The sequence below is a fragment of the Lytechinus pictus genome, chromosome 3, assembly GCF_037042905.1.
Source record: "Lytechinus pictus isolate F3 Inbred chromosome 3, Lp3.0, whole genome shotgun sequence".
Classification (NCBI taxonomy): Eukaryota; Metazoa; Echinodermata; class Echinoidea; order Temnopleuroida; family Toxopneustidae; genus Lytechinus; species Lytechinus pictus.
Window position 1 is genome coordinate 41,094,406 of NC_087247.1, and position 24,934 is coordinate 41,119,339.

The following is a 24,934-nucleotide window of genomic DNA, read 5'->3' on the forward strand; positions in this document are numbered from 1 at the left end:
GAGAAAATAGTGAGAATTAAAGTCACACACACACAGATCATGATTCTGAAGTATACAATGGGTAATATTCTGATAAATAAACTCATTAATTTTATGCATTTTATCCTTTAAATGACAAATATTTAAATCTGTTCCAAAATGATATGATTGGTTTTAATCCCAATTCAATATAATTTAAAGCCTGGAGTAGGATTTGAACCCATGATTCGCTGATTAGGAGATGGAGTAAAAACCACTACACCATACACAACATGAGCCTGCGTACAGCTCAAGATGTACAGGTGTACCACTGCATCTGTCAATTTCAATTGTTATGCTTTTGCGACTTTCAGTTTTCATTGAAATCAACTTGGCCTTTGATTCTCTAATAACACTACCACATAAAACATTTTCCTAAGTGACAATTGTCTTTAAAGACATATAAACTTTCATGACTTTATTCATTGAAGGTGAGTCTGTGCCTCTTTCACACACTTTGTTTAAAAATCCAAGGACCTCTTTCTCTTGATCAATGCCTAGATGGATGTAAACAAGTATGAACACACCAAAATCAATATGTAAAATGATTAGATTGATAGTATACTTTATTCAAAATACGCATTACCTTTGAGGTTGCATATATTACATAGCAAAACATTATCTTATCAAATATAATGCATATCTGACTGCTTATTTCAAATACCCTAAAATCTGGGGGTTTTTTTAAACAATTTTGTTTTACCTATGTAGCAGCCAGGGGATAAAAAAGGGTGGATCACCCCTCCCCCATGACCTTCACTGCCAATTGCATGTTGGTAACAAATAGTGACATGAACATCTTCCCTGCAGGAATCTTAATATTTAAAAAAAGGCTTATATGAATCATTTCTTATTTAGGGTTCTATTATGCGAATAATAATTGATGAATAGAATCATACTTATGCTGTAGATCATTAAATAAAGCTCTTTTTCAGTATATTCTTTGAAGAAAAAAATTGATAATCAATCAAAATAATCAAAATTATTCACTTCACTGATATACTTGTATAATTTGTTAACATAAATCATGTGAAGATTGATTCATCTAGATTTTACTAGGAAACTTCTCTCCACATAGTTTATAACTTGGCTTACATTTTCAAGCTGTTTAACACAATTCTGTTGTACGTGATAATTAACTTTTCATTATTTTGCTCATACTTAAAACATAAACATGAATGGTTAATACATTACAGTATCTGAAAATATAGAATGGATTCTGATTGCTTATCAGATCTAGTATAAATCATTTCATATGTATTTGGAAGAAGCTGATTTAGACTATAAAGACAGGGGCCGCGGAATTCTAGGGGGATAGGTTGCCTCAGCCCAGCCCTTTTATAAATATTTTATAAATGTGTACAAAAAACATAAAAATTGCAATCTGATTGTGATTTTTTGCCCCATGCCCTCACTTTCAAAAACATTCCGCTGCCTCTGAAAGGTAGTCCTCCAGTATCAAATTAACAATTTTCTACAGTCACAAGTTTTAACTCATCAACAAAATCAAAGATACATAAGCCCACATTAGATAACAGAGTATAGTCACTATAGTCTATACCATAATTTTTTTGCAGAAATTGGAATAATGTATGTGCTTCTGTCACCTAATCAAGTTAACACAGCAAATGAACACAATTCTTAAATTTATTACAATAACATGACTGAATCACTACTCCATTGTGACAGCAGCGCTGGTGACAAGTGCTTGAATGCAAAATTTGTATGTAAACCAGTTTGCAAGATTTCAAAACAAGACAAACAACTAAAAACCAGACTAGTACCTGTCTACATATAATATTTAATTCAAACCCAAACCCTGAATAATTTGGATAAATCAAGACTTGTAAGCATTGTTGCAGGTGTACATGCTTTGTTACCTGATCATACACTGTCATTTTACAAACACCATAATGAACACTTGTTAAATTAATCTTAATAAACATATATTTAATTGAATTAAATGTTCATAATAGTACAATACAAAGAAACAACAGGCCAAAAAAAGTACTAAAGATGAGTAAGCAAGGGTGGATGCAAGATATTAAGGAGGGAGGGTTCAGAAACTCTATATACATTTCTCCCTCATAATCTTTTTTCTTTTGATTTTTGAGGGGTGAAGGGGACCACTTTGGGAAACAATTAAGGAATAGTAGGCCTCCCCCACCCCTATGTGTTGCTGTGTCCACTACACAACGGTACATCTCTAACAGCTAATCAATTACCTCCCAAAAATTCTCCATTTGAGATTATTACCAAGTACCTATTTGCTCCATCCAAGTTCAGAATGGGAAATATTATCACCACAGTTAGAGCAAACCAAGGAACTAAACACCTACTGCATGTGGCCTATGTACCCATTCTCAATGACAGCATTTTCCCTTTATTTCAGTATAATGAAGAAGTATGGCAATTATTACACATCATTCACACTGCGAATAGTCTGCTCAACCCCAGGATATCTGTGAGACTTGACCCCAAAAATATTGGGTTAAGTCTAATCTCCTCCTTACCAACTTATTTTTGCCAAGATTGACCAACCCACATTAACCAACTATACAAAAAAAGCAGAAGACAATTACTGTGCGATGTGATACTATGTAATAACATGCATGCCTTAGTAGATAGCTCAGGATTAAGAATTGCTAGTGTGAAAGACAAATATATATCTTGGGTTTAAGGATGGAAAATGAGATTGAAAAGCTTATGTTTACAACTCAAGATGAACAAACGAATAACAAATGAACACTTTGTTGAATATTACATTCATACAAATAAATTTCTGAGCTATGTTTTGTAATCTCATAATCACTTTGCTTTCATTTGTGATATGTAATTATTTTACATATTTCAAAACGAATAGCGACTTGAAACAATAAATATCATACAAAAAGAAGAAACCACATGACTGTAATAAGTTCATAAGTAATGCTAAGGCATCAAAATGACAATATAACGATTTTCATAAAGATTTCATAATATAGAGATATACATAAAATACAGCTTTATCTAATTCAGTACTCAATTAAAAGTGGAAAGTATTGTACTGAATCAATGTATATGAAAAGGGGTAGATATTGATGGAGAATCTGGCCAGTCAGTAGTGGAGTCCAGATATGCAACAGCTATTAAGTAAGGTTGGATGCTGTGTCAAAATCTGGCAGTATTCAATTGCACTTATCTTCAAAATCAGTTTCAGTCCACAATCACTCTTTCATCAACAGAGGGGAAGTCTTCAAAGAAAGCCTGTGGATAAGATTAGAGAAAGAATGATTTTCTTATGTAAGAGGCAAGAAATCTATAATTGTCTTTGCCTGCCAAATAATCTGCATATTTTATGATCATTGCTACTTAGTGAGAAGATCTAAAGCAGATCCTTTTGAATTATTATGAAGTCTACTGTATCTATTCATGCTACCATGAACAGTACCTCTACATCTTGTCAACAAAAAAGGGATCTTTATGTAGTTAAAGAGATACTGAAAAATAAGGCTTCATGAGATGAAAGTATACTTTGGATATAATCTATGAAAAGTAGAAATCTTGCATTTGCAGTTTGTTCACACAACAGATTGATTTCATTTTTTACAAATTAGTCAATACGCTAAAGAATACTTCTGCCCACTTATTTTGTTTAAACAAAAAAAAATTCTCAAAAGTTATGCCATTTTGATTTTCGGCTGCTATGCAATTTTGATTAAGAGTGAACTTTCCTTTGTAAGTAAAGTTTAACCTTTTGCTCACTACGCAAAGAAAAATCAGAAGAATTACCTCGAACCACTACTAAGTACTTACCACTAAAGAAGGCAGCAGTTAGCAGCCAAAAATTTTGAGGTAATTCTTTTGATTTTTCTTTGTGTTGTGAGCAGAAGGTAAAATTTTACATATTTTCAACCAACACAGATGAACTTTCCTTTGTGTTTTATATAAAAATTTCGGTATCTCAAATTCAATTGATATATCAGGACATCCTCTTACAAAGCAAGGCAACTTGATAGTGGGTGTTTCTTGCTAATTACACAAGTAAATCTTATTCAATATGTAAATCTGTACTGATGTTTTGTAATTTAACAGTACTGATCTATATTGAATTGAATAGTCTTACCTTGCAGAGTTGGATAAGCTGTGAGACACCCGTTGTGCAGCTCATCTCTCGACAGGAATGCATACTGAGCATTGGGCAACCAAGATCTGCTGTCCTCAATCCTAGGTTTGATGCTATGATGGGACCAATTGTACTCCCACAAGGCATGTCGTTTCTTACCACAAATTCCTAAAAAACAAGGCAAATTCTACCATGATTACAAAAACTTTATAACTTATTTTGATTATACACTGTCAGAGTACCATTATCAGTCCGTACAAATACAACATGTGAGTAATCAATCTTGATTGTTAATCAAACTTGGAATGGAATCAATTTTAAACTTTTTATATATTAAAAATTTTAAAGCAAAAATTCATGAGTTTCAGTGAGTAATAATTTCAATAGAAAGCTTTTTCGAAATTATTCACATGAAATTAAATGAATGTTGTGATATAATGAAATCTAGGCTGAAAACCAAATTATGCTGTAAAAAATAAACACATATGCATATGAGAAAAAGAATGCCAATTTTTTTTATTAATTACTGTGAAATCACTAAATTTTATCAGAATCATTTGGCACATCATATTTTCAAAAACAAATGCTTGGACATTCGGTTTGGTGGATTTACTTCCAACTCATTTTGTGATCCTTACCAACAGCTACAATTTATGTTTACAAATTAGAATGAAAGAATCACTTTAATCAAAGATGATTATTTTGAATTATACAATTCTGGCTTGATTTATGTAAAGCAATATCATAATTAGAGTCCCTGAAAGAAAATTGAAAATTTCCATATAAAACTTGTTGTCAAGAGCAAAGTTGTATCATTCTCCACCCCCTTCTTTGAATAAAATCCTAACCACGCAATTGGTGGAGATAAAATGCTTGAAGACAAAAGATTAAACAGAAATAGTCCTGTTTGCACATTCCATTCTCTTCTTGGAATCATACAAAGTTGAATGACATTATTTCTAAAGTTTAGTACTGCCCATACAAGGTACACCATAATATTATTGCAGACTATGGGGTAGTCCACAAAGAAAAAAGAATTTTTATCATCTATATGTCTTACCTGAAGCGGAACATCAATCTTTTCTGCAATTAATTTAAGAATGGTGGAAGAGACTGCTGTGGTTGCATAGCGTTGATTGCTGTTGATCTTCAGAACAGGGCCCTAAGTAACAGACAAAACAGTATTACTACTATAGCTTTGTTCAATGTAAGATGGGTAAATGAAATCATACAATACACTTTAGAAAACACTCCCTTTTAAAGCAAGCTTTCCAATAAATATTTTACAAAGAATTGGACATTCAGAAGCTAAAGCAAGCTATTCTTTAAAAAAAAATCTATTCAATTTGGATTCCAATAAACACAAAAGCCATTATGTAAATTTATGATTAATAAATAAATAAATAAAAAATTTCAGATAAACATAGTATGTGATCAATATATTGTCAAATTAGTAGACATTTGCAGAAAACCAAGAGATTAGAGTGGTGGGAGAAGGGTGAAGAAACACTTTTAATGTTTGCAAACTGTTATGATATATTGAGTAATTATTGCTACAAAATCTTACCTTGTGTAGATTAATTCGATGATTTTCTTCGTGCTTTTCTCTGTAATAGACAGAGGGTTTTAGAGAAAGAAATAGAGAAAACAGGAAATCGAAAGAAAGAGAAAAATAAATAGAAAGTGAGAGAAAAGGAACACAGTTAATCATGTTTGATCTTCATGCAGAGAATATCTTCATAACATTGAAATGCAATCACCACAAAAGCTTATAATTTGAAGGATGATCAAGGTAACAACTTGCCACATGTATTTTTATCTGGTGGCCTCAAACTTTAAAATCATTATATTCAAGTATTTAAAATTCCCTTGATTTAACTACCTCCATCCATTTCTTCCAATTCAAATTGAGAGATAAAGTATTAACATATCAAATAAACATTATCACACCCCTTGAATTATCTAATCAACCAGGGTATCATCGCATTATATTGCATTTTGTCTTCAAACGTATTTAAATTAACCTTCTTACAAACCTTGTTAAACAATATAAATATCATCATGTTCATACTTACGCATAGTTTGGATGGACAGCATGAGCCATATCAGCACTTAGAAGGAATGACTTAGGAACACACTCTTCAAAGGCTGTTTGGTGACTTCCAGCAGAGATCCTTCTCATAAAGTATTCAGCCAATGACGATTGTGCACCTTGAGCACTCATTGAACCGACCTACATCATTCAAGAAAGATCAAGGCAAAGGTATAAAAATACATGAATATCACAATTCACTTCTAGAGTACTTCATATAAAATGTTTCAAAACACTTTATAAAGTATGATTATAAATACATCTCTAATGCGAAGTATTCTTTTGCAAACAACACTTTGGACTTTATAGAGTAAATTCATCTCACTTAAATGCAATGCACTTGTCTATGGCTAAGCTTTAATCTCTCATTCCATCCCAATATTAAGAACACAATATTAGGAACATTCCTTTTCAGTATTAATGAATACGATCTTTTATACAAAAACAATTTTTGAATGAGTGTGACCCCCCCCTCTACTTCAATACTAGTAATACAAAATTTACTTTTATTGATGACACTCTCTGTGATTTCATATATCTTATAATCTTTTTTTCCTGCTGCTACTCTTATCAATATTCAAAATGACCTTCACCATCATGCAACATTAGTGTAAATATGCATTTATAAAAAAAAAAATTCAAAATATATATAAATCATGATATTATTGAAGGATATCAGCTGGACTTCTTCACTTCAAAGAATTACATTTATGTGAATGTACCGAAAAATTACCAGCAAATATTTATTCAGGGAGAATGACAACCTTGGAACAAGTTAACTTGTGTGGAAACAGAAAATAAAAGATCAATGAAAGTTTGGGAAAACTCAGACACAAAAAGAGAAAATTATGAGCACTTGAATGCTGATGAGAACACTATTGCTAAATGGAGATCCTATTGTCACACATGTAGAACTCAATCCTTGGACCAAAAAATATACCCATAAATATTACTTTTTGCTCATTCTTATATCATTTGAAACTTGTTACATGTCCTCCCATAAAAAAACATGTGGTCTGTTGCAGAGAGAATAACATGTTAACACAACTAAAAAATCAACCTCAAATCCCACATGCACAATTTGGATTGGTGGAAAATCAAATTGCAATCAACTGCAACACATCCCTGCTGTACTGATAGATGAGATAAAAGAGACAATTTAAGTGGAATATGTACAAAGTAATGGGGGGAGTTGTTCATATGTGACATCAGGTGGGTGTTTCATAAAGCTGTTCGTAAGTTAAGAGCGACTTAAAGAACGACTGGTGATCCTTTCTTGTGGTAAATGGTATTTTCATTGGCGATGGTTAAGCGCGTAAGAATTAAGAAAGGATTACCAGTCGTTCTTAACTTACGGATAGCTTTATGAAATGGCCCGCAGACATCTTAATTACATTGCCAATGGATGTGTCTCCTAGCATTACTGATCTCTATCAACATTAAAATACTTACAAGTTTATATTATTCATTCAACTTTTCTCAAACTTTCATTGATTTACTTGATTTTTCTGTTTCATACAATTCAATTGGTTTCAAAGGCTTTATTCTCTTTTTTTTTACAAAAATAATATTTAGACTTCACGATATAAGTTTTCACTATTGCTCAGTGTAGCAATTTTTATATTGAATTTTAGCATTTGAATGAAATATCAACAACAAAGATAACATAATGTAATGAATCAATTGAACCAATGGTTTTGTGATAATATCCTTTTACAGTCAAAGTTTGTACTGTTCTGATATTGAATCTCAATTGTCACCTTGAAATATAATTAGAAAATATAAACAATGAAGTTTGTGATGATGAAATGGACAGGTTGATATTACCTCTTCATTATCAAAGAGCATTACAGCTCTGATATTGGGATCCTCTTCAAGACTGTTGGAAGTTTCACAAGAGGCCACCAAACTCTGTACATATAAATCAACATAGACCATTATAAATAAACTATTTTCAACATAAACTTCATTTTCTAAAGTTTAAACCAATCAATCAAATATGTTTCATAAACATTGTTATCAATGGCAAGTGACAAGCTTATATTACAAGCTACTGAAATCCTGCAATATTATTTGTCAATTAGCGAAGTATTTTGACCACAAGACATATGAAACTGGGCATAAGACAATAATTTATATTTATAAATGACCTCTATAAAACACCCAATCATGGTAACAGACCAAGAAGATTTTACGTCATGTAAATAATAGAGTATGTAAGGACACCATTTGTACGATAAGTAAACAAGCTCTTGTGGGGTTATATGTCATCTTTAACCCTATCTAGGCAGGGGCCTCTGAGGCCCCCAACGATTCACGCAATATTTTCGCCGTGCGAAATTTTTTGCCCGTGCCGCTCGCTGACTTTTTACTTTCACCTTTGAGACCAATTTTGCGACACCCAGGTACACGGTTCCGAAATTCACAACATTTTGTAAGTGCATGTCAGACTACATGTTGCTCAAAAACGTGATTTCGTGTATAAAGGCAATGCAAATTGTGCTTTCAACCAAAAATCATAAAAGTATGATTATTTTCAATTTTGGTTGTCTAAATGGATATGTTTTATGCTGTTTGCGATCTCAAAAGTGTCCCAGACAAAGTTCATCGAAAAAACAATGAAAAACAAAAGGTCTTAAAAACAAAGAAATATGTAATTGCAAAATACTATATGATACATAAGAAGTTGATCCGATATCGCAATTTTTTCACCTAGATTTGCTAAGAACACCATAAAGAGCTTATATTAAAAAAATATATTATTTTTTAGCTTTATTTAGGGAATTAGAAGAAAAAGTATGATTTTGCATACTAATGACGCATAAATTAGCATAATTACTTCGTAATAATTTGCATGAAATAATTTACGATACAATTTTGTAGATTATGCCCCAGACAACCTGCGTGCCAATTTTCAGCGCGATCGACATCTCCTCTCTATGCTCTCTCATTTCAGTTGTAAGGGTGTGTACTTAATCTACTATTTCAATTCTCTTTTCTGCAATGTACAATCATTTTATGGAAATTTTATTGTTGTATAATATATATTGTGTATCTGTAATTTTTTTATTAGTCCTGTACTTCGTCCTAAAGAAACAAGTAATCTGGACTTATTTTCATTGTATGTATCTTCCCTATTTTGGTTTTGAATGAAGAAATAAAAAAAAAAGACTGTAAGAAAATTAGTGAGAGAAATAAATGATATTTAATAGATTTATATGTCGTATCCACAAACCAATCTCAAATTGAAAATGTACACACACACACACGGTAAAGACCGAGAAATCTATCAACAAAATATGATCTGACCTGAATTGCACCAAACGAGCAGAAGAGATTATCCAAGCGTGGTGAGTAAATGAATTCACTCAAGGCTCCTCCAACTACCTGTTACAAAAACATAAATAAAACTTAGTATCCTCGTCTTATTTTTTATGAAAAATTATAGATCAAAACAAAACCTCCACAACCAACATTATTACATTAGCTGAAACTCTGAATTGTTTTTATCCCTTCCAAATTCATAGTAATTGCATTTCTCATATACACAGTCTGAAGCATGGAATGTTGTATATTATATCTTGAAATTTTAAGCCCATTCCATGCTTGGGACAGATTTTATATCAAAAGATGGAAAAATGCAGATATTCTATTTTTATTGAGCACCTGATCACCAATAAAAAAAAAAAATTTCTTGTAAAATAACAAGATAATGAAAAAAAAGTCATCTTTATTTCATACTTTCCCCATAGCACCTCTTTATAACATGCATGTTTATAATCCTGTAATCAATTCGAATGGTGACGTGCATCCTTACCAAAACTTAGAAAACAGGCTTTAAAAAGAGCAACTTACTGCAGGTTGTGTGTCAGCAACACAGAGCTCAAAGTCCATGATATCAGATAGAGAGGATCCAAGTTCAGCTGCCAGCAGATTTAACAGGACAGGGGAATGTTTCGCATTCTGTTAAAGAATTTTGAATAGAAAAATACATAAACAGTGATCCAAACTTTTTAAGCCCAATTCCAGTTGTTGTAAGACCTAAAAAAATAATTGCATACAGTTTCTTTAGTTTAGATTGTTAGAAAGCAAGAAAAGGGCAAAACATGACATTTTGCCTTAACAAAATGAATGAACAAAATTGGCAAAATTAGGCCAAACCTATCACAAGTGAGCAGAGAACATAAAGGTAAAAAGTCTTGGTTTTGGATTTACACATAAAAACAAACAAGAGATCTCTTGGCCAATTTGTCATTCTGAAGCACATCTTAGGTTAAAAGTATTAATTTGCCCTAGAGTATATCAGAATTGTATTTCAGAAATACACTGAAATTCCCAAGGATCTGAGTGGAAAAAATCAGACATTTTCATAATCATATATTTTTCTTCATTGCAGAAAATTAGACATTATACCTAAGTTTCAGAACAACAGTGGGCTTTATCCCACCATCAAGTAATATCAAGTAGTTATAATATTTAAAATAATCATCAATTTCAATGCAACCAAACCTTCCCCGTTTCCCTTAGGATGAATTCACCAATTAAATAGACTTTCTTCCCATTACCTTCCTTTTGAGGATTAAGGAATTTATAGTGACATGAATCAAGATCAGAAATACAAGAATTCAAATCATATATACTTTCATTTCAATTTTACAAACAGGTGGTGACTTTTTACTTACCCGGTATTACTGATTCTTAATGAAGATTCTAGTGTTTTTTCAACATATATCTTGGTAATGCTTTCCTTTCATGAAACACAGCCCTTAAATATTTACCACATGCGATTCTTGAGAATTTGTTTTATACCAAAAAGAAACAACAACAAAAAAGAAAAATCATTTTCATTGAAGACTTGATAAAAAGAAAATGAGAGAGTATAGTTGTAAATTGGCAGGCATTGTACAAGGTTTGTTTCTTCAATTCTTACCAAGGCAGCAGGCACTGAAATATCCTTGTTACTTTCATCAACAACTTTCTCCAGCTGTGCAGTGATGCTTGTTGCCAAAACAGGCTTCCTTTAATCATACAAATTACAAAATGATGCAACATTAAAGATCTCATTAATTTAATGTTTTAGTTCAGCCACATCTACTACAATAGTAAATTAAACCTGAAAAAAAAAATTGTACATAACTTTAATACACACACTTTTCGCCAAAAGCTAGCTTTTCATATTTTACTTTTATTCAAAGGACTCTTCCAAAGATGGTTACATTTTAATTGTACAGCTTTACATGATTTTGATGAATGTATCTAATTTCTATTTAATCCACATAAAGGGGCCATTCCACTCTGCCGATCTTGTTAGGATTTGGAAAACCTGCACATCGAGCAGGATCGGGGGAAAATGAACCTTTTACATGGAGCCAGAGAAAAATACTTTGCAGGAACAGAATTAAGCGGGGGCTTATTTACGTCCACACGCCGCTGTTAGTACATCTGGGGCCCGTTGCATAAAACTTTTTACCTGAGAAAACTCAGGTTGTTTTTATTACCAGACTTTTTGCCCTGTGTTAAAGTCAATGGCAGAAATCAGACTAACCTTAGTTTTCAGTTTTTACCAGAGTTTTCTCAGGTAAATAGTTTTATGCAACAGGCCCCAGGAAAGACCAGGTTACGCTCAACACACGACTGTGTACTATGCCATTAGTGTTTCCCACTTTCCCCACAATTCAAAATGGGTGATTTCTGATTTGGGAAAATTTCACGCCGATCACAGCTATCTGAATAAGTGCCTGCTCTTACCCTGTCCTCGCAATGCGGTTGCTACGCTGCTTCCGATTTCAACCGAGATCCTATCCCGCCCTCCGTCTATCTACTGAACGGGATGGATCTGGATTTCAGATCATGATAATGAAACGGCCCCTTAACCAAAGAAAATAGAAAGTGGAAAAATCAAAAGCTAACAGAGATGGCAAAATAGATCCCCAAGATTACTTTCTCAGTGACAGAACTTTCCATTCTAATTGTCTAAATGTAGTAAGCTTTGCTTCTGCTGATTATTTTTCTTTGCAATTAACAATGAATTAAAAAAAACGGGGTCGATTTACAATGCTTTAGCAGTTGATCATACAGCTAATCTGCATAGTTGATTGCTCGTTCTGATCAATATCATCAACTGTAAAGTGCAACCCTATTAAGCTTTGTGTTACCATGCCCTGATCTTGAAAAACTTACAGCTCATTTTCTTTATTAGGGGCAAAGCCTTCATTGACTGCTCTGTTGAGATGTATGGCCAGATTGGGGACTCGCATGATTGGTCGATCAATATGGACCAACTTATGTTCCACCTTGTCATTATTCTGTTCAATAGAAGAAAGATTAGAAAGAGAAGCATAAGAATATGTTTTGGTTAACACATGGATGTACAATCTGAATTCACAGGGTGCAGAGTAAAATATTGTTATACAAGAAACTTCTGACAGAAAGCACTAGTAAAAATCCTTAGTTTTTAGCACATATTATTTAGCTGTTAATTGATACAATGATCTCACCCTTATGCAGACTTCCACACCTTTTTAAAATACAATTAGAGATGATTTTGCTCAAAAATACAAAAGGACATTCCGCATACAAGTGCAGAGGTCAGTTGAGTTTGAATTCATGCATGCAAATCAAGTCTCATATTTGAAAAACATGACAAGCAAAAAATAAAACAAAGCTATTCAGTCCATCTGCTGCAAAACAGTAGAAAATAACCAAGAAATCAACATGGTTTAAAATAAACATTAATGAAGGCAAATGAAAATACAAAGACAAGGGTGAAAATTGTATGGCGAAATATTCAGATTCTCTTCTCAAAATAGAGAGTGGCTGCAAGGCTTACTCAGTGTCAATAGTCTTATCTATAAAATATATATTCAAAATTCAGTAATATCAACATTTTAAAGCCCCTTTTTCGTACTAAATCCTAAACAGTAGTACACCTCACCCTGACCAAAACACGTCCAGCGACAGTCAAATCTCGATCAAACCATGTATTCCAAATCCCACCTCCGTAAGTCTCCACTCCAACAGACACATATCCATGCTTCTCTATCTTTGAAACTGGTTTTACCTGAGTGTGATGAAACAAAGAGACTTTCAAAAATTAAAGTAAGGAACTTAAACTAAAGTCTAAATATCAAGAGGCAAGAAATTCCTTGCAACAAATGCCTGTTGTATTTAAATTCAAAACTATGTATACTTCCAGACATTACTAAGAATAATTTGATTTAGATACCATATATTTCCTAGTCAGTGTTAATGGAAAGGTGTAAATAATAGTTTTATTTTTACCTGGTGACAAGAATGATAACAGAGTCTGGTATGGCTTGACCACTAAAATAACCCCCCAAAATGCTACTTCTGAAAGTTCTCCCAGTGTTATATCAATAGAAGACAGTACACAGTGTCAGTCAGCTCAATCCCCCTTTCTTTCATCCATTGTGAAAATAGCAAGTTTACATGTGAGAGTATTCACTGCCCACTTTATAGAGATTTACCAAAACATGAGAGAGGCTTTATAACATCCTTTCTTAAAATCAAAACGATCAAAATGGACTTATCTTGTAAATATATTGATCATCTCAATAATGCACACTTAAGTTTCATGCTTAGTGAAATTTAAGGGTCAGTGGATTGATTTTCAATTCTGTATAATATACATACACACAATCTTAGTTGTTAATATATAAAACACAACAATCCTGAATGTGCTTGATGAGGAAAAACATGTGAATCAACCAACTTACTCTCAGACATGGACTATCTGTGTGTGCTCCTATCATAGTAAAGCCATTTCCTGCAGCATACTTTCCTCCAACAGCAAATGCTATCAGGGTTGACTGGTTCCTTGTGAAAAAGTACTGAAAAAATGGGTTAATTTATGAATATTGGTGATTATCAGCATTCAAAGCAGGATTTGCTACATGTACATCCAAGTCAATTTGGGTTAACTTAAAAGTACCTGTCCTTAGTCGATTCTATTGAGCTCTGATGCGTCTCTTACTTCACCAGTATATCAATGACAGTTGAAAATTCATATAAGAGCATTGCAACAACATGTATGAATATACAGCATGAACTACCTCATTTCATTGGAAATTTTTTTTTTTGCAAAGTCCGGATGTTGCAAATCATGCCAAGTTTACCATAGCCAACAATAATTTATATTCATAATTGCACTTAATAAAAATATAAGGTGAAAAAATATAGAATACGTGCATGTTTATAAAGCCTACAAATACAATCTATTTGTTTCATCTGAATGATGCCACCTTCCCAGAAAAAAAAATCAACATATTTTTTGAGCCCCTAAAATAATAAAATTTTGGTTTATTGCTAGATATAAAAGCAATTTCATCTTGGGATGCCATGATTATATAAAAAAAGTTTGAAATTAATCAAGCTGGAAAAGGCCACAAGGGGCAAAGGAAAGCTATGTTTGGGTCCAGAGAAAGTATACTAGTAACAAATGCAAGAAATGCCTAGAAAGTCACAAGGCAGATGATCGTTGCCAAATAAAAGTTCTCTTGATTATTTAATGAAAGCTTACTGGAGTCATTACGGGTCAAATAGATGAATTAATTTGATTTCACAGATATAATGTAGGTTTCATCTATGTACATGTAAATTATATTTTGTTTATGTAAGGAACATACTGCATGATTTGTTGGTTTGGTCTCATGTGTTATCATGTATGTGGATGCCTGTGCAAAAGAACTGCCTTAAAAGGCAGGCCCACCCCCAACAAATAGCTAAATAAAAAAAAGAAAAATATAAAAGCCAAATGCTGAAAACCTACTCATCGGATGTCAAATGAGATGAAATTTTAAAGTTTTGCGTAGTTTAAAAACATTTGATGCACATACTGGCCAGTATGCAAGTGAGAGAACTGATGGCGTCACCCATTCACAATTTCTTCGTGAATTCTGTAAAATGAAATATGCTGCTTTTCTCATTATAATGTGAAACAAAGTTTGATTCCCCCTGTACATCTGAAATTGCCATTATTGAAACTTATTTTTATCTTATTAAAGCCTATCTTTGTAAATCCCCCCCAAAGGCACATGTCACCTTACCGACTTTGCATCAGATTTTATTCAATTGGGTGCTTGATAAATCTGTGTATTTTTTGTCTTGTTTATAATAACAATAATCATAATATCAATAATACCAAAAATAATAACAATAATAATGTAAAAGAAGACAGATTACAGTAATTTAAATCTTATCTTGATTGCTCTGTAGAACAGAAGCTTACATGATATTCTCTTTTTAAAAAGAAAGCACATTCTTCAGACTGTACTTAACAATGTGAGATTAAAAGATGAAATCATTTCCTGCTCAGTTATTTTAAGCTACGGTAACCTGTTGGATTTTACTCAAACTTATTGGATGGCAAACTATTGGAAAATTACAAAACTGATGGAAGTCTTTATTAGTAAACCTTAATAAGTAAGATAACAATTAAATTGACAGCCTGTCTTTCTAATGACTTCAGTTTTCTATCAACCCAATAATTTTTTTTCATTTTTTTTCATTTAAATTTCATTTGATCTCTTTACAATTGCAGAATGTGGAATTAAGGGGCAACAATGGAGTTAAAAGGAGAAAAGTTTTTTTAAATAGTATTCATGAAGTAGATAACAGTTCATGTTCACTACATATGAGGGTACAAATTTCCCAGCGAGATGTGAACTTTACTGTGTTAATCACTTTTCAATACGTGATTACTACAGCTTGATCACTTGTAAGCTAATTAATTGGATGTCATTAAATTTCATTTGGATGATAAGCTATCGAAATTGCACTTTATCTAAGATCATTACTAATGCTCTGTATTTCTAATGCCTTCAAATAAGTTTTGTGTATAAAGGCTATTTGCTGAGTTTAAAAAAAAAAGTTCAACAGAGAAAAAAGAGCTTTCTACAAATCATGAGTGTCAGGAGGAAAGTAATGATTGATAACATGTAAAGATTGAATTCTACCATAGTTTGACAACAGCACCTTTTTATAGATTTTTTCTGACTATCCTTCAAATTTCTCTTTCTATTCTGCACCAACCTCAGTGGCATATCAAGGGTGAGCATTCCATGGTCTAGGAGAAAGGCCATTAATACATAAATCACTCTAAATATGTAAATGGGCATTTTTCAGAGTTCCACTTGTTTACAAACAGATTATTTTACAGTTAACAGGAGGACTGCCATTATAAGCAGATTGCTTATTAGTACAGGATTCTTCGCACGCTCATCTCTATTACTTGATAGTATTAAAATGAAACCAAACCACTTAAAAACATTGACTTTGTTATCATTCTGGCTTTGTTTGCTTAAACTATTAATGAAAGTTGACTCAAATTGCAGCAATGATGGGGAGGGGGGGGGGGGGGATCATTCCATTTGAACATTTGAAGTAAATAAAGTTTGTATACCTTCTGATTAGGATGTAGATACCATGTTTCTTTCTCCTTGAGTTCAGTGAATCCTGCATCCTGGAGCCTCAGTCTACATGCTTGCACAGCTTTATAATAACAGAACACACATCATGAAACAATGTCATTTTCACATACAATTTTTACCAAAATGACATGTCCTCTTGAAAAGTATGAGGCGCCGAATGTACCAATATTATATAGAACAATTATTTGTTATATAATCATTATTTATTAAATAATAACTATTATTTATATATAATTTACATTTTATTTGTAAATAACTACTATTATATAAAATATCATTTCTAATTATTTATATATAATTCCAAGTAATACTTCATTATTTGTAAATAATAATAGTTCGACATTCCATTATTTATAAATAATGATTATTTGTTTTTCATTATTTATAAATAATGATTATTTGTTTTTCATTATTTATAAATAATGATTATTTGTTTTTCATTATTTACAAATAATAATTATTTGTTTTTCATTATTTATAAATAATGATTATTTGTTTTTCATTATTTATAAAAAATGATTATTTGTTTTTCATTATTTACAAATAATGATTATTTGTTTTTCATTATTTATAAATAATGATTATTTGTTTTTCATTATTTACAAATAATGATTATTTGTTTTTCATTATTTATAAATAATGATTATTTGTTTTTAATTATTTATAAATAATGATTATTTGTTTTTCATTATTTATAAATAATGATTATTTGTTTTTCATTATTTATAAATAATTTGTTGAGTTTTCCATTATTCATAAATAATGATTATTTGTTAAATAATGAAAACGTCTACTTCATTATTTATAAATAATTTTTTCGAGTGCACCATTATTCTCATTATTTATAAATAATCATCATTTAATGTTTGAGTTTTCCATTATTTATAAATAAAGATTATTTGTTAAATAATGAAATATCTACTTCATTATTTATAAATAATAATTTTGTTTCAATATCCCATTATTTATAAATAATCATTATTTATAAACAATTTTTTACAGTTTGCCATTATATACAAATAATCATTATTTATATACAAATAATCATTATTTATTAAATAATGCCATTATTTATTAAATAATGCCATTATTTATTAAATAATGGAAAACTCGCTATAACATGCAAATGTGGGACCGCCCATGATATGAATATTCATGATGCGATTTCCTTTTTCGTGATTTTTCTTCACAAATTTTTGTCCATTTCCTCTTCATAATGACATTTCTTGAAGCAATTTTCTAGGGATATGGTCTGATTGTAATATAATATTCTTCATTTTCTATATAACTTCGTCTTCGTAGAAATATCAAAAAGTGTAATTTTATACGATTTTTCCAACAGTTCACAATCCCCATAGGCGCGCGTGTATTGTAGGGAAAACCGGTGAATCGACGGAGTGCTCTTCATCGAAATACTACGTTGGTTGGTCCCCGGAAGTGGCGGGCGGAATTTAGCCCGAATCCTCGATGGAAGTCGATCAAGTGCATGTGAGCTGAGAGAGTAAAATATCAGTGTACTTGTACAGGCCCTTCTACTTTTTATAAATATTTCTTGTTGCTTTTTTTGTTAAGTTAATTTTTCCTGGTGTAGAGATAAGTTTCAGTTCTAATAATGCACTTCAAATACATTTTGGAGTGTCTGTTTGAGGCGTTTGGGGCGATTTCACCCTGGCCCCAAAATGCTCGCAACGACAATACGGGGGCATGATGACCCCTAAATTTTTAAAAACTTATTTTTCTATTGAAAATTATCACAAAATTCACCAAAAGTGTGCACGAAAGCCTTCGTATTTCACTTTTAAAACTCCAAAAAGTGCCCAAATGACAAGCTTGGTCGCTTCGCTGTGTCGCTTTCAACTTGAGAACGTTTACGCGTCTGCTTCCCCCCCCCCCCTCCTCCGAAAGAAATTCTGTATACGGCCATGCTCTAAAGAGCCTGGCACATTGATTTATGTATACTTTCATTTTCATTATTTTTATCTCATTATCAACATGGCCTTACGCAGAATTTTTTCCAGGGGGGCCGGAGCATGACGCGCGTAAACTTTCTCAAAAAAATCTTGAAAGCGAGACAGCCACGGGACCAAGCCCAAATGACAAGCTTGGTCGCTTCGCTGTCTCGCTTTCAACTTGAGAACGTTTACGCGCGTCTGCCCCCACCCCCCGAAAGAAATTCTGTGAACGGCCATGCTCAAAAGAGCATATGGCACATTGATTTATATGTACTTTTCATTTTCATTATTTTTATCACATTATCATCATGGCCTTACACAGAATTTTTACCGGGGGGGGGGGGGGGGGTGGGGGGAGCAGGACGCGCGTAAACTTTCTCATAAAAATCTTGAAAAAGCGAAGCGACCAAGCTTGTCATTAGAGCTTGGTCGCGTCGCTGTCTCGCTTTCAAGATTTTTTTGAGAAACTTTACGCGCGTCCTAGCTGCTCCCCCCCCCCCCCGGTAAAAATTCTGTGTAAGGCCATGATGATAATGTGATAAAAATAATGAAAATGAAAAGTACATATAAATCAATGTGCCATATGCTCTTTTGAGCATGGCCGTTCACAGAATTTCTTTCAGGGGGTGGGGGCAGACACGCGTAAACGTTCTCAAGTTGAAAGCGAGACAGCGAAGCGACCAAGCTTGTCATTTGCGCTTGGTCCCGTGGCTGTCTCGCTTTCAAGATTTTTTTGAGAAAGTTTACGCGCGTCATGCTCCGCGGCCCCGGCCCCCCTGGAAAAAATTCTGCGTAAGGCCATGTTGATAATGAGATAAAAATAATGAAAATGAAAGTATACATAAATCAATGTGCCAGGCTCTTTAGAGCATGGCCGTATACAGAATTTCTTTCGGAGGAGGGGGGGAGGGGGGGAAGCAGACGCGGAAACGTTCTCAAGTTGAAAGCGACACAGCGAAGCGACCAAGCTTGTCATTTGGGCACTTTTTGGAGTTTTAAAAGTGAAATACGAAGGCTTTCGTGCACACTTTTGGTGAATTTTGTGATAATTTTCAATAGAAAAATAAATTTTTAAAAATTTAGGGGTCATCATGCCCCCGTATTGTCGTTGCGAGCATTTTGGGGCCAGGGTGAAATCGCCCCAAACGCCTCAAACAGACACTCCAAAATGTATTTGAAGTGCATTATTAGAACTGAAACTTATCTCTACACCAGGAAAAATTAACTTAACAAAAAAAGCAACAAGAAATATTTATAAAAAGTCGAAGGGCCTGTACAAGTACACTGATATTTCACTCTCTCAGCTCATATGCACTTGATCGACTTCCATCGAGGATTCGGGCTAAATTCCGCCCGCCACTTCCGGGGACCAACCAACGTAGTATTTCGATGAAGAGCACTCCGTCGATTTCACCGGTTGTCCCTACAATACACGCGCGCCTATGGGGATTGTGAACTGTAGGAAAAATCGTATAAAATTACACTTTTTGATATTTCTACGAAGACGAAGTTATATAGAAAATAAAGAATATTACAATCAGACCATATCCCTAGAAAATTGCTTCAAGAAATGTCATTATGAAGAGGAAATGGACAAAAATTTGTGAAGAAAAATCACGAAAAAGGAAATCGCATCATGAATATTCATATCATGGGCGGTCCCACATTTGCATGTTATAGCGAGTTTTCCATTATTTAATAAATAATGGCATTATTTAATAAATAATGGCATTATTTAATAAATAATGGCATTATTTAATAATTAATGGTTATTTGTATATAAATAATGATTATTTGTATATAATGGCAAACTGTAAAAAATTGTTTATAAATAATGATTATTTATAAATAATGGGATATTGAAACAAAATTATTATTTATAAATAATGAAGTAGATATTTCATTATTTAACAAATAATCTTTATTTATAAATAATGGAAAACTCGAACATTAAATAATGATTATTTATATATAATGAGAATAATGGTGCACTCGAAAAAATTATTTATAAATAATGAAGTAGACGTTTTCATTATTTAACAAATAATCATTATTTTATAAATAAAGGAAAACTCAACAAATTATTTATAAATAATGAAAAACAAATAATCATTATTTATAAATAATGAAAAACAAATAATCATTATTTATAAATAATGAAAAACAAATAATCATTATTTGTAAATAATGAAAAACAAATAATCATTATTTATAAATAATGAAAAACAAATAATCATTATTTGTAAATAATGAAAAACAAATAATCATTATTTATAAATAATGAAAAACAAATAATCATTATTTATAAATAATGAAAAACAAATAATTATTATTTGTAAATAATGAAAAACAAATAATCATTATTTATAAATAATGAAAAACAAATAATCATTATTTATAAATAATGAAAAACAAATAATCATTATTTATAAATAATGGAATGTCGAACTATTATTATTTACAAATAATGAAGTATTACTTGGAATTATATATAAATAATTAGAAATGATATTTTATATAATAGTAGTTATTTACAAATAAAATGTAAATTATATATAAATAATAGTTATTATTTAATAAATAATGATTATATAACAAATAATTGTTCTATATAATATTGGTACATTCGGCGCCTCATAGAAAAGTAGATCAAAACATTGATCTACCCAAGACAGATTGACAAAAATAATATCTTTTTTTTTTAAATTCATCTAATAGCCTATGAAAGACTAGGAGCTTTATCCCCAATAATTTGGTATCACCTGGGGGGGGGGGGGGGCCACTTCCATTGACGAGTGGATACCATGCGCGACCATGGGGTCTCGAAAAGCACCCTAAACACGTATTTTCCATATTCTTAAAATGCACCCCTTAACAAGTATTGGGGTGTAAAACCCTACTCTTAACAAGTATTGGAAACAAAACAATACTCTGGGCAAGTATTCCCTGAATTGGACCCCTTAACAAGTACAGCGATATTTCAATCGGTCGTTGGTTTTACCTTTACCTACATCATTGGGTTTCGTACAGCCCCACCCCGGGGCCCCACCTCTCCACATCTCGCGCAAATCGTACTCTAAACACGTAGTGTTGACTCTTGGGGCAAAAAGTAGGGGAGATCAGGGTTAGTTGGAACATTTTTGACAAAAATGGCTGAAAAATCCAAATAGATTTTATTTGAGAAACAATCAATATATCAGCTTGAAGCATATATCTAAGGGCTTCAAATGTACCCCATAAAATTTTTAACTCTATGATGGTTACTGAAAAAATCCACCTTGAACAAGACCATCGCAAGCGTTCCAACTTACCCCATATCGGGGTAAGTTGAAACATGGTATGGGATAAGTTGGAACACTGCATGGTCAATTAAGAACTACTTACAACCGTAATATTACATGGTTTTAGCCTATTTGCTTTATTTTTTTCAAGTTCAAAATATTAAAAGTGGATTTGTTGAACTTTATGTTTTCTATTAAACAGCCACTAACGCAAGTCGACTGTGAAGTAGAATTCCGCTTAATATTTGTGAGCGTTTGACTTTACATGCAATTACTAAGTGTATCAGCAATTTCATGTACTTCTGCATCAAATTTACATGACAAAAATTGTTTATATTTTTTTATTAATTATGCAAATAAACATGAAATTTGCCCTAAATTTTGAGGGTTTTTTGTATGTTTTTGCCTTTAACTCTATTTATTAAGCTAGTAGAATGCTAATTTTTGGTATCAATTTTTACCTTTATAACAAATATCCACAAAAAATTGCAAAAAATATAATTTCTTATGTATTTTTAGTTTTTAAAATTTGTTTTTCTTTGTTTTTCGAACCTTTGTTTTTTATTGTTTTTTCTGATGAACTTTGTCGGGGACTCTATTGCGATAATAAATAGCATAAAATCAATCCATTTGAACCAACAAAAGTAAAAATAATCATACATTTATGATTTTTGGTTGAAAAACACAATTTGCATTGATCTTGTACATGGAATAACGTTTTTGAGCAATTTTGGGTCCAACACGCACGTACAAAATGTTGCGTTATTTCGAAACCGCGCACCCAGGCATTGCTAATTTGGTCTCAAAAGATGCGCAAGACTTGAAAGTAAAAAATCAGCGAGCGGTGGGGTCAAAAAAATTCGCGCGACAGCGTAGTGACAAAATTTGTCGAGGGGGGCTCAAATTGACCCCCCCCCCCAGTTTGATAAGGGTTAATATTGCATTAGGGGCATACAATAGGCCTTAAATGCACACTCAGACCTAACGGAGAAACAAAACAAGCATGGTATACATGTTCAGAAGAGGGTGAAATACTGTCTACATTTTTTTCTCATATCCAATGTTTTTATTCATAATTATGTTTGGGGTAAGTTGGAACATGTACGAACTAGCCCCGTCAATTTTGTTCCAACTATAAGTTATAAGTTTATAGCACAAAAAAGGGACTTCACCATGGCATATTAATAACCTTATTTTGTAGCTTGGTACAAGTGTCCATTATACCCCCAAACAGGCCAACTTGATCTATAAACTTCTCTGAGATAATACAAAATTTCTGAAAGAGAAAAAAATTACTCAGGTGAAAAAACAAAAATTCCTTTATAACTTCACCAGGCTTGTTGCACATGTATTGTCTGTAATATGGTGGATGGCTGTTGATAATTAGCAATAAATTGAGGGCAGTATTGCATAAATTTAAAAGGCGTTAAAGAAAATTACAATGTTTCAACTTACCCCGCATTCCAACTAACCCCGATCTCCCCTACATCCTTTATAAAACATTTTAGTCTTAATTTTTTATACCCTCGCAAATTTGATCCTATACACGTAGCTTTCCTAGTGAAAATAGACACCCTTTTTTCATTATTTCAGTGTTTTTGACACCCTTATTACGTTACGTATGTAACATGCCCTATCTTGAAAAAGACACAATTTTTATGTGTTTTTTGGGTCGCGCATGGTATCCACTCGTCAATGTAAGTGGCCCCTCCCCCCCCCCCCCCCCCGGGTGGTATCATCAATTTTGTGTGGTATTCTTTGTGCATTGTTAAACTTTAACAGGGTGCGAATGAGATATACCAAGCCGAAGGAATGCCTATCACATGCTGCCATGCTTTCAGAATAAAGGAGGCTTGTTATTCTCATCCTCTCTTGTTCAATGAGATGCTATTTGTAGCAATAACGTTTGTTTTTATACCCATTTGAAACCAATTTTTTCATTACAGTTTACACTATGAAAATTTATGCAAAATAACACTTTCCATGAGATGGAATCTGATGTAAACTGATTAAGTCCTTTTGGAGATATACAATCCATTGGGATGTCATTATGAATGAATCTACTTTTCATTTCTATTTTTTTCATTTCAAATCCAGTAAGATAATTCTGATTTTAAAAATCATTTAAAATTCCAAACATTACCGGTACTTGGCTTTACATTGGCACAATTTAATATTATTGTCGTACACCTCTCAATAGCCTATATTCCAGTTTTGCATATAACTTATTCATCAAATCATTATAAAACTAAACATCATTATTGTTAGAATTCAATCATGTTTATTACACATCTACAATGGTAAATCAATGGAAAATCTGCTAAAAATAAAAACAATTTTTATGTTTCTGGTAACTGATACATTGATAATATATTTGCTATCTTTGAAATGCAAATTATCAATTTAAATTGTATCAAAATACAATGTGAACATCATACTTACCATGATATGGGGATGGTGATTTGTTAATGAATGATACAAGCTGGGTGGCAGCAGTCAAAACTTCCTTGGAATTCATGGAGATAAAGTTTCCTATAAACTGTCAAAACAGGACCATAACGGAAAAGTATGGATACTGACTAGTTAACAAGCGTAACATGGAAATACAACGCAGAGAACATAGGCTACTAATGGTCAGCAACTTTAAAACTGAGCATGTGGAAGATCTGATAGAAAGATCTAAATAAATGCCAATTATTTAGATTTGACAGGAAATCTATACTGAAAGCAAGCTATGGTAATATAGCCATTTCTCTCTCACATATGTTTGTTCATCCCTCTCTTAATTGTCAATTGCTTTTTTTATACTGTGTTTAATACCTTTCTTAATCATGTAATCAATTTTCAGGGGACTGCATTTCTGGCTTTTTTATGCAGTTCCCTATTTCATTTTCGCTTGTAAAAAGTTTCTCATATCTTGTATTATTTTAAATTCCAACAAAGAATGAAATCAATACAAATTGAACTGGAAAAAAAAATCAATTTTGTTAAGTCCGTCTCCTTTATAAAATTGCAAGTCTCAATCATTACTGTACCTT

General features: G+C 32.4%; 1 protein-coding gene across 5 annotated transcripts in view; it reads right to left on the bottom strand.

Moving 5' to 3' along the window:
- Positions 1-558: 558 nt before the first annotated feature.
- Positions 559-24,934, bottom strand: part of LOC129257224 (aspartyl aminopeptidase-like) — a 32,889-nt gene continuing 8,513 nt past the window's right edge. For 4 of the 5 annotated variants that reach the window (XM_054895502.2, XM_054895503.2, XM_064097073.1 and 1 more), the window contains 14 exons: positions 24,339-24,435; positions 16,636-16,724; positions 13,952-14,065; positions 13,150-13,275; positions 12,396-12,520; positions 11,146-11,233; positions 10,071-10,178; positions 9,525-9,602; positions 8,043-8,126; positions 6,199-6,356; positions 5,691-5,730; positions 5,184-5,285; positions 4,124-4,291; positions 559-3,264 (listed from right to left, as the gene is read on the bottom strand). In XM_054895502.2, coding sequence (XP_054751477.2) covers positions 3,214-3,264; positions 4,124-4,291; positions 5,184-5,285; positions 5,691-5,730; positions 6,199-6,356; positions 8,043-8,126; positions 9,525-9,602; positions 10,071-10,178; positions 11,146-11,233; positions 12,396-12,520; positions 13,150-13,275; positions 13,952-14,065; positions 16,636-16,724; positions 24,339-24,435 — 1,428 coding nt within the window. In that variant the 3' untranslated portion in view covers positions 559-3,213. The remainder of the gene's footprint in view (positions 3,265-4,123; positions 4,292-5,183; positions 5,286-5,690; positions 5,731-6,198; positions 6,357-8,042; positions 8,127-9,524; positions 9,603-10,070; positions 10,179-11,145; positions 11,234-12,395; positions 12,521-13,149; positions 13,276-13,951; positions 14,066-16,635; positions 16,725-24,338; positions 24,436-24,934) is intronic. The other variant, XM_064097075.1, reaches the window with a different exon arrangement.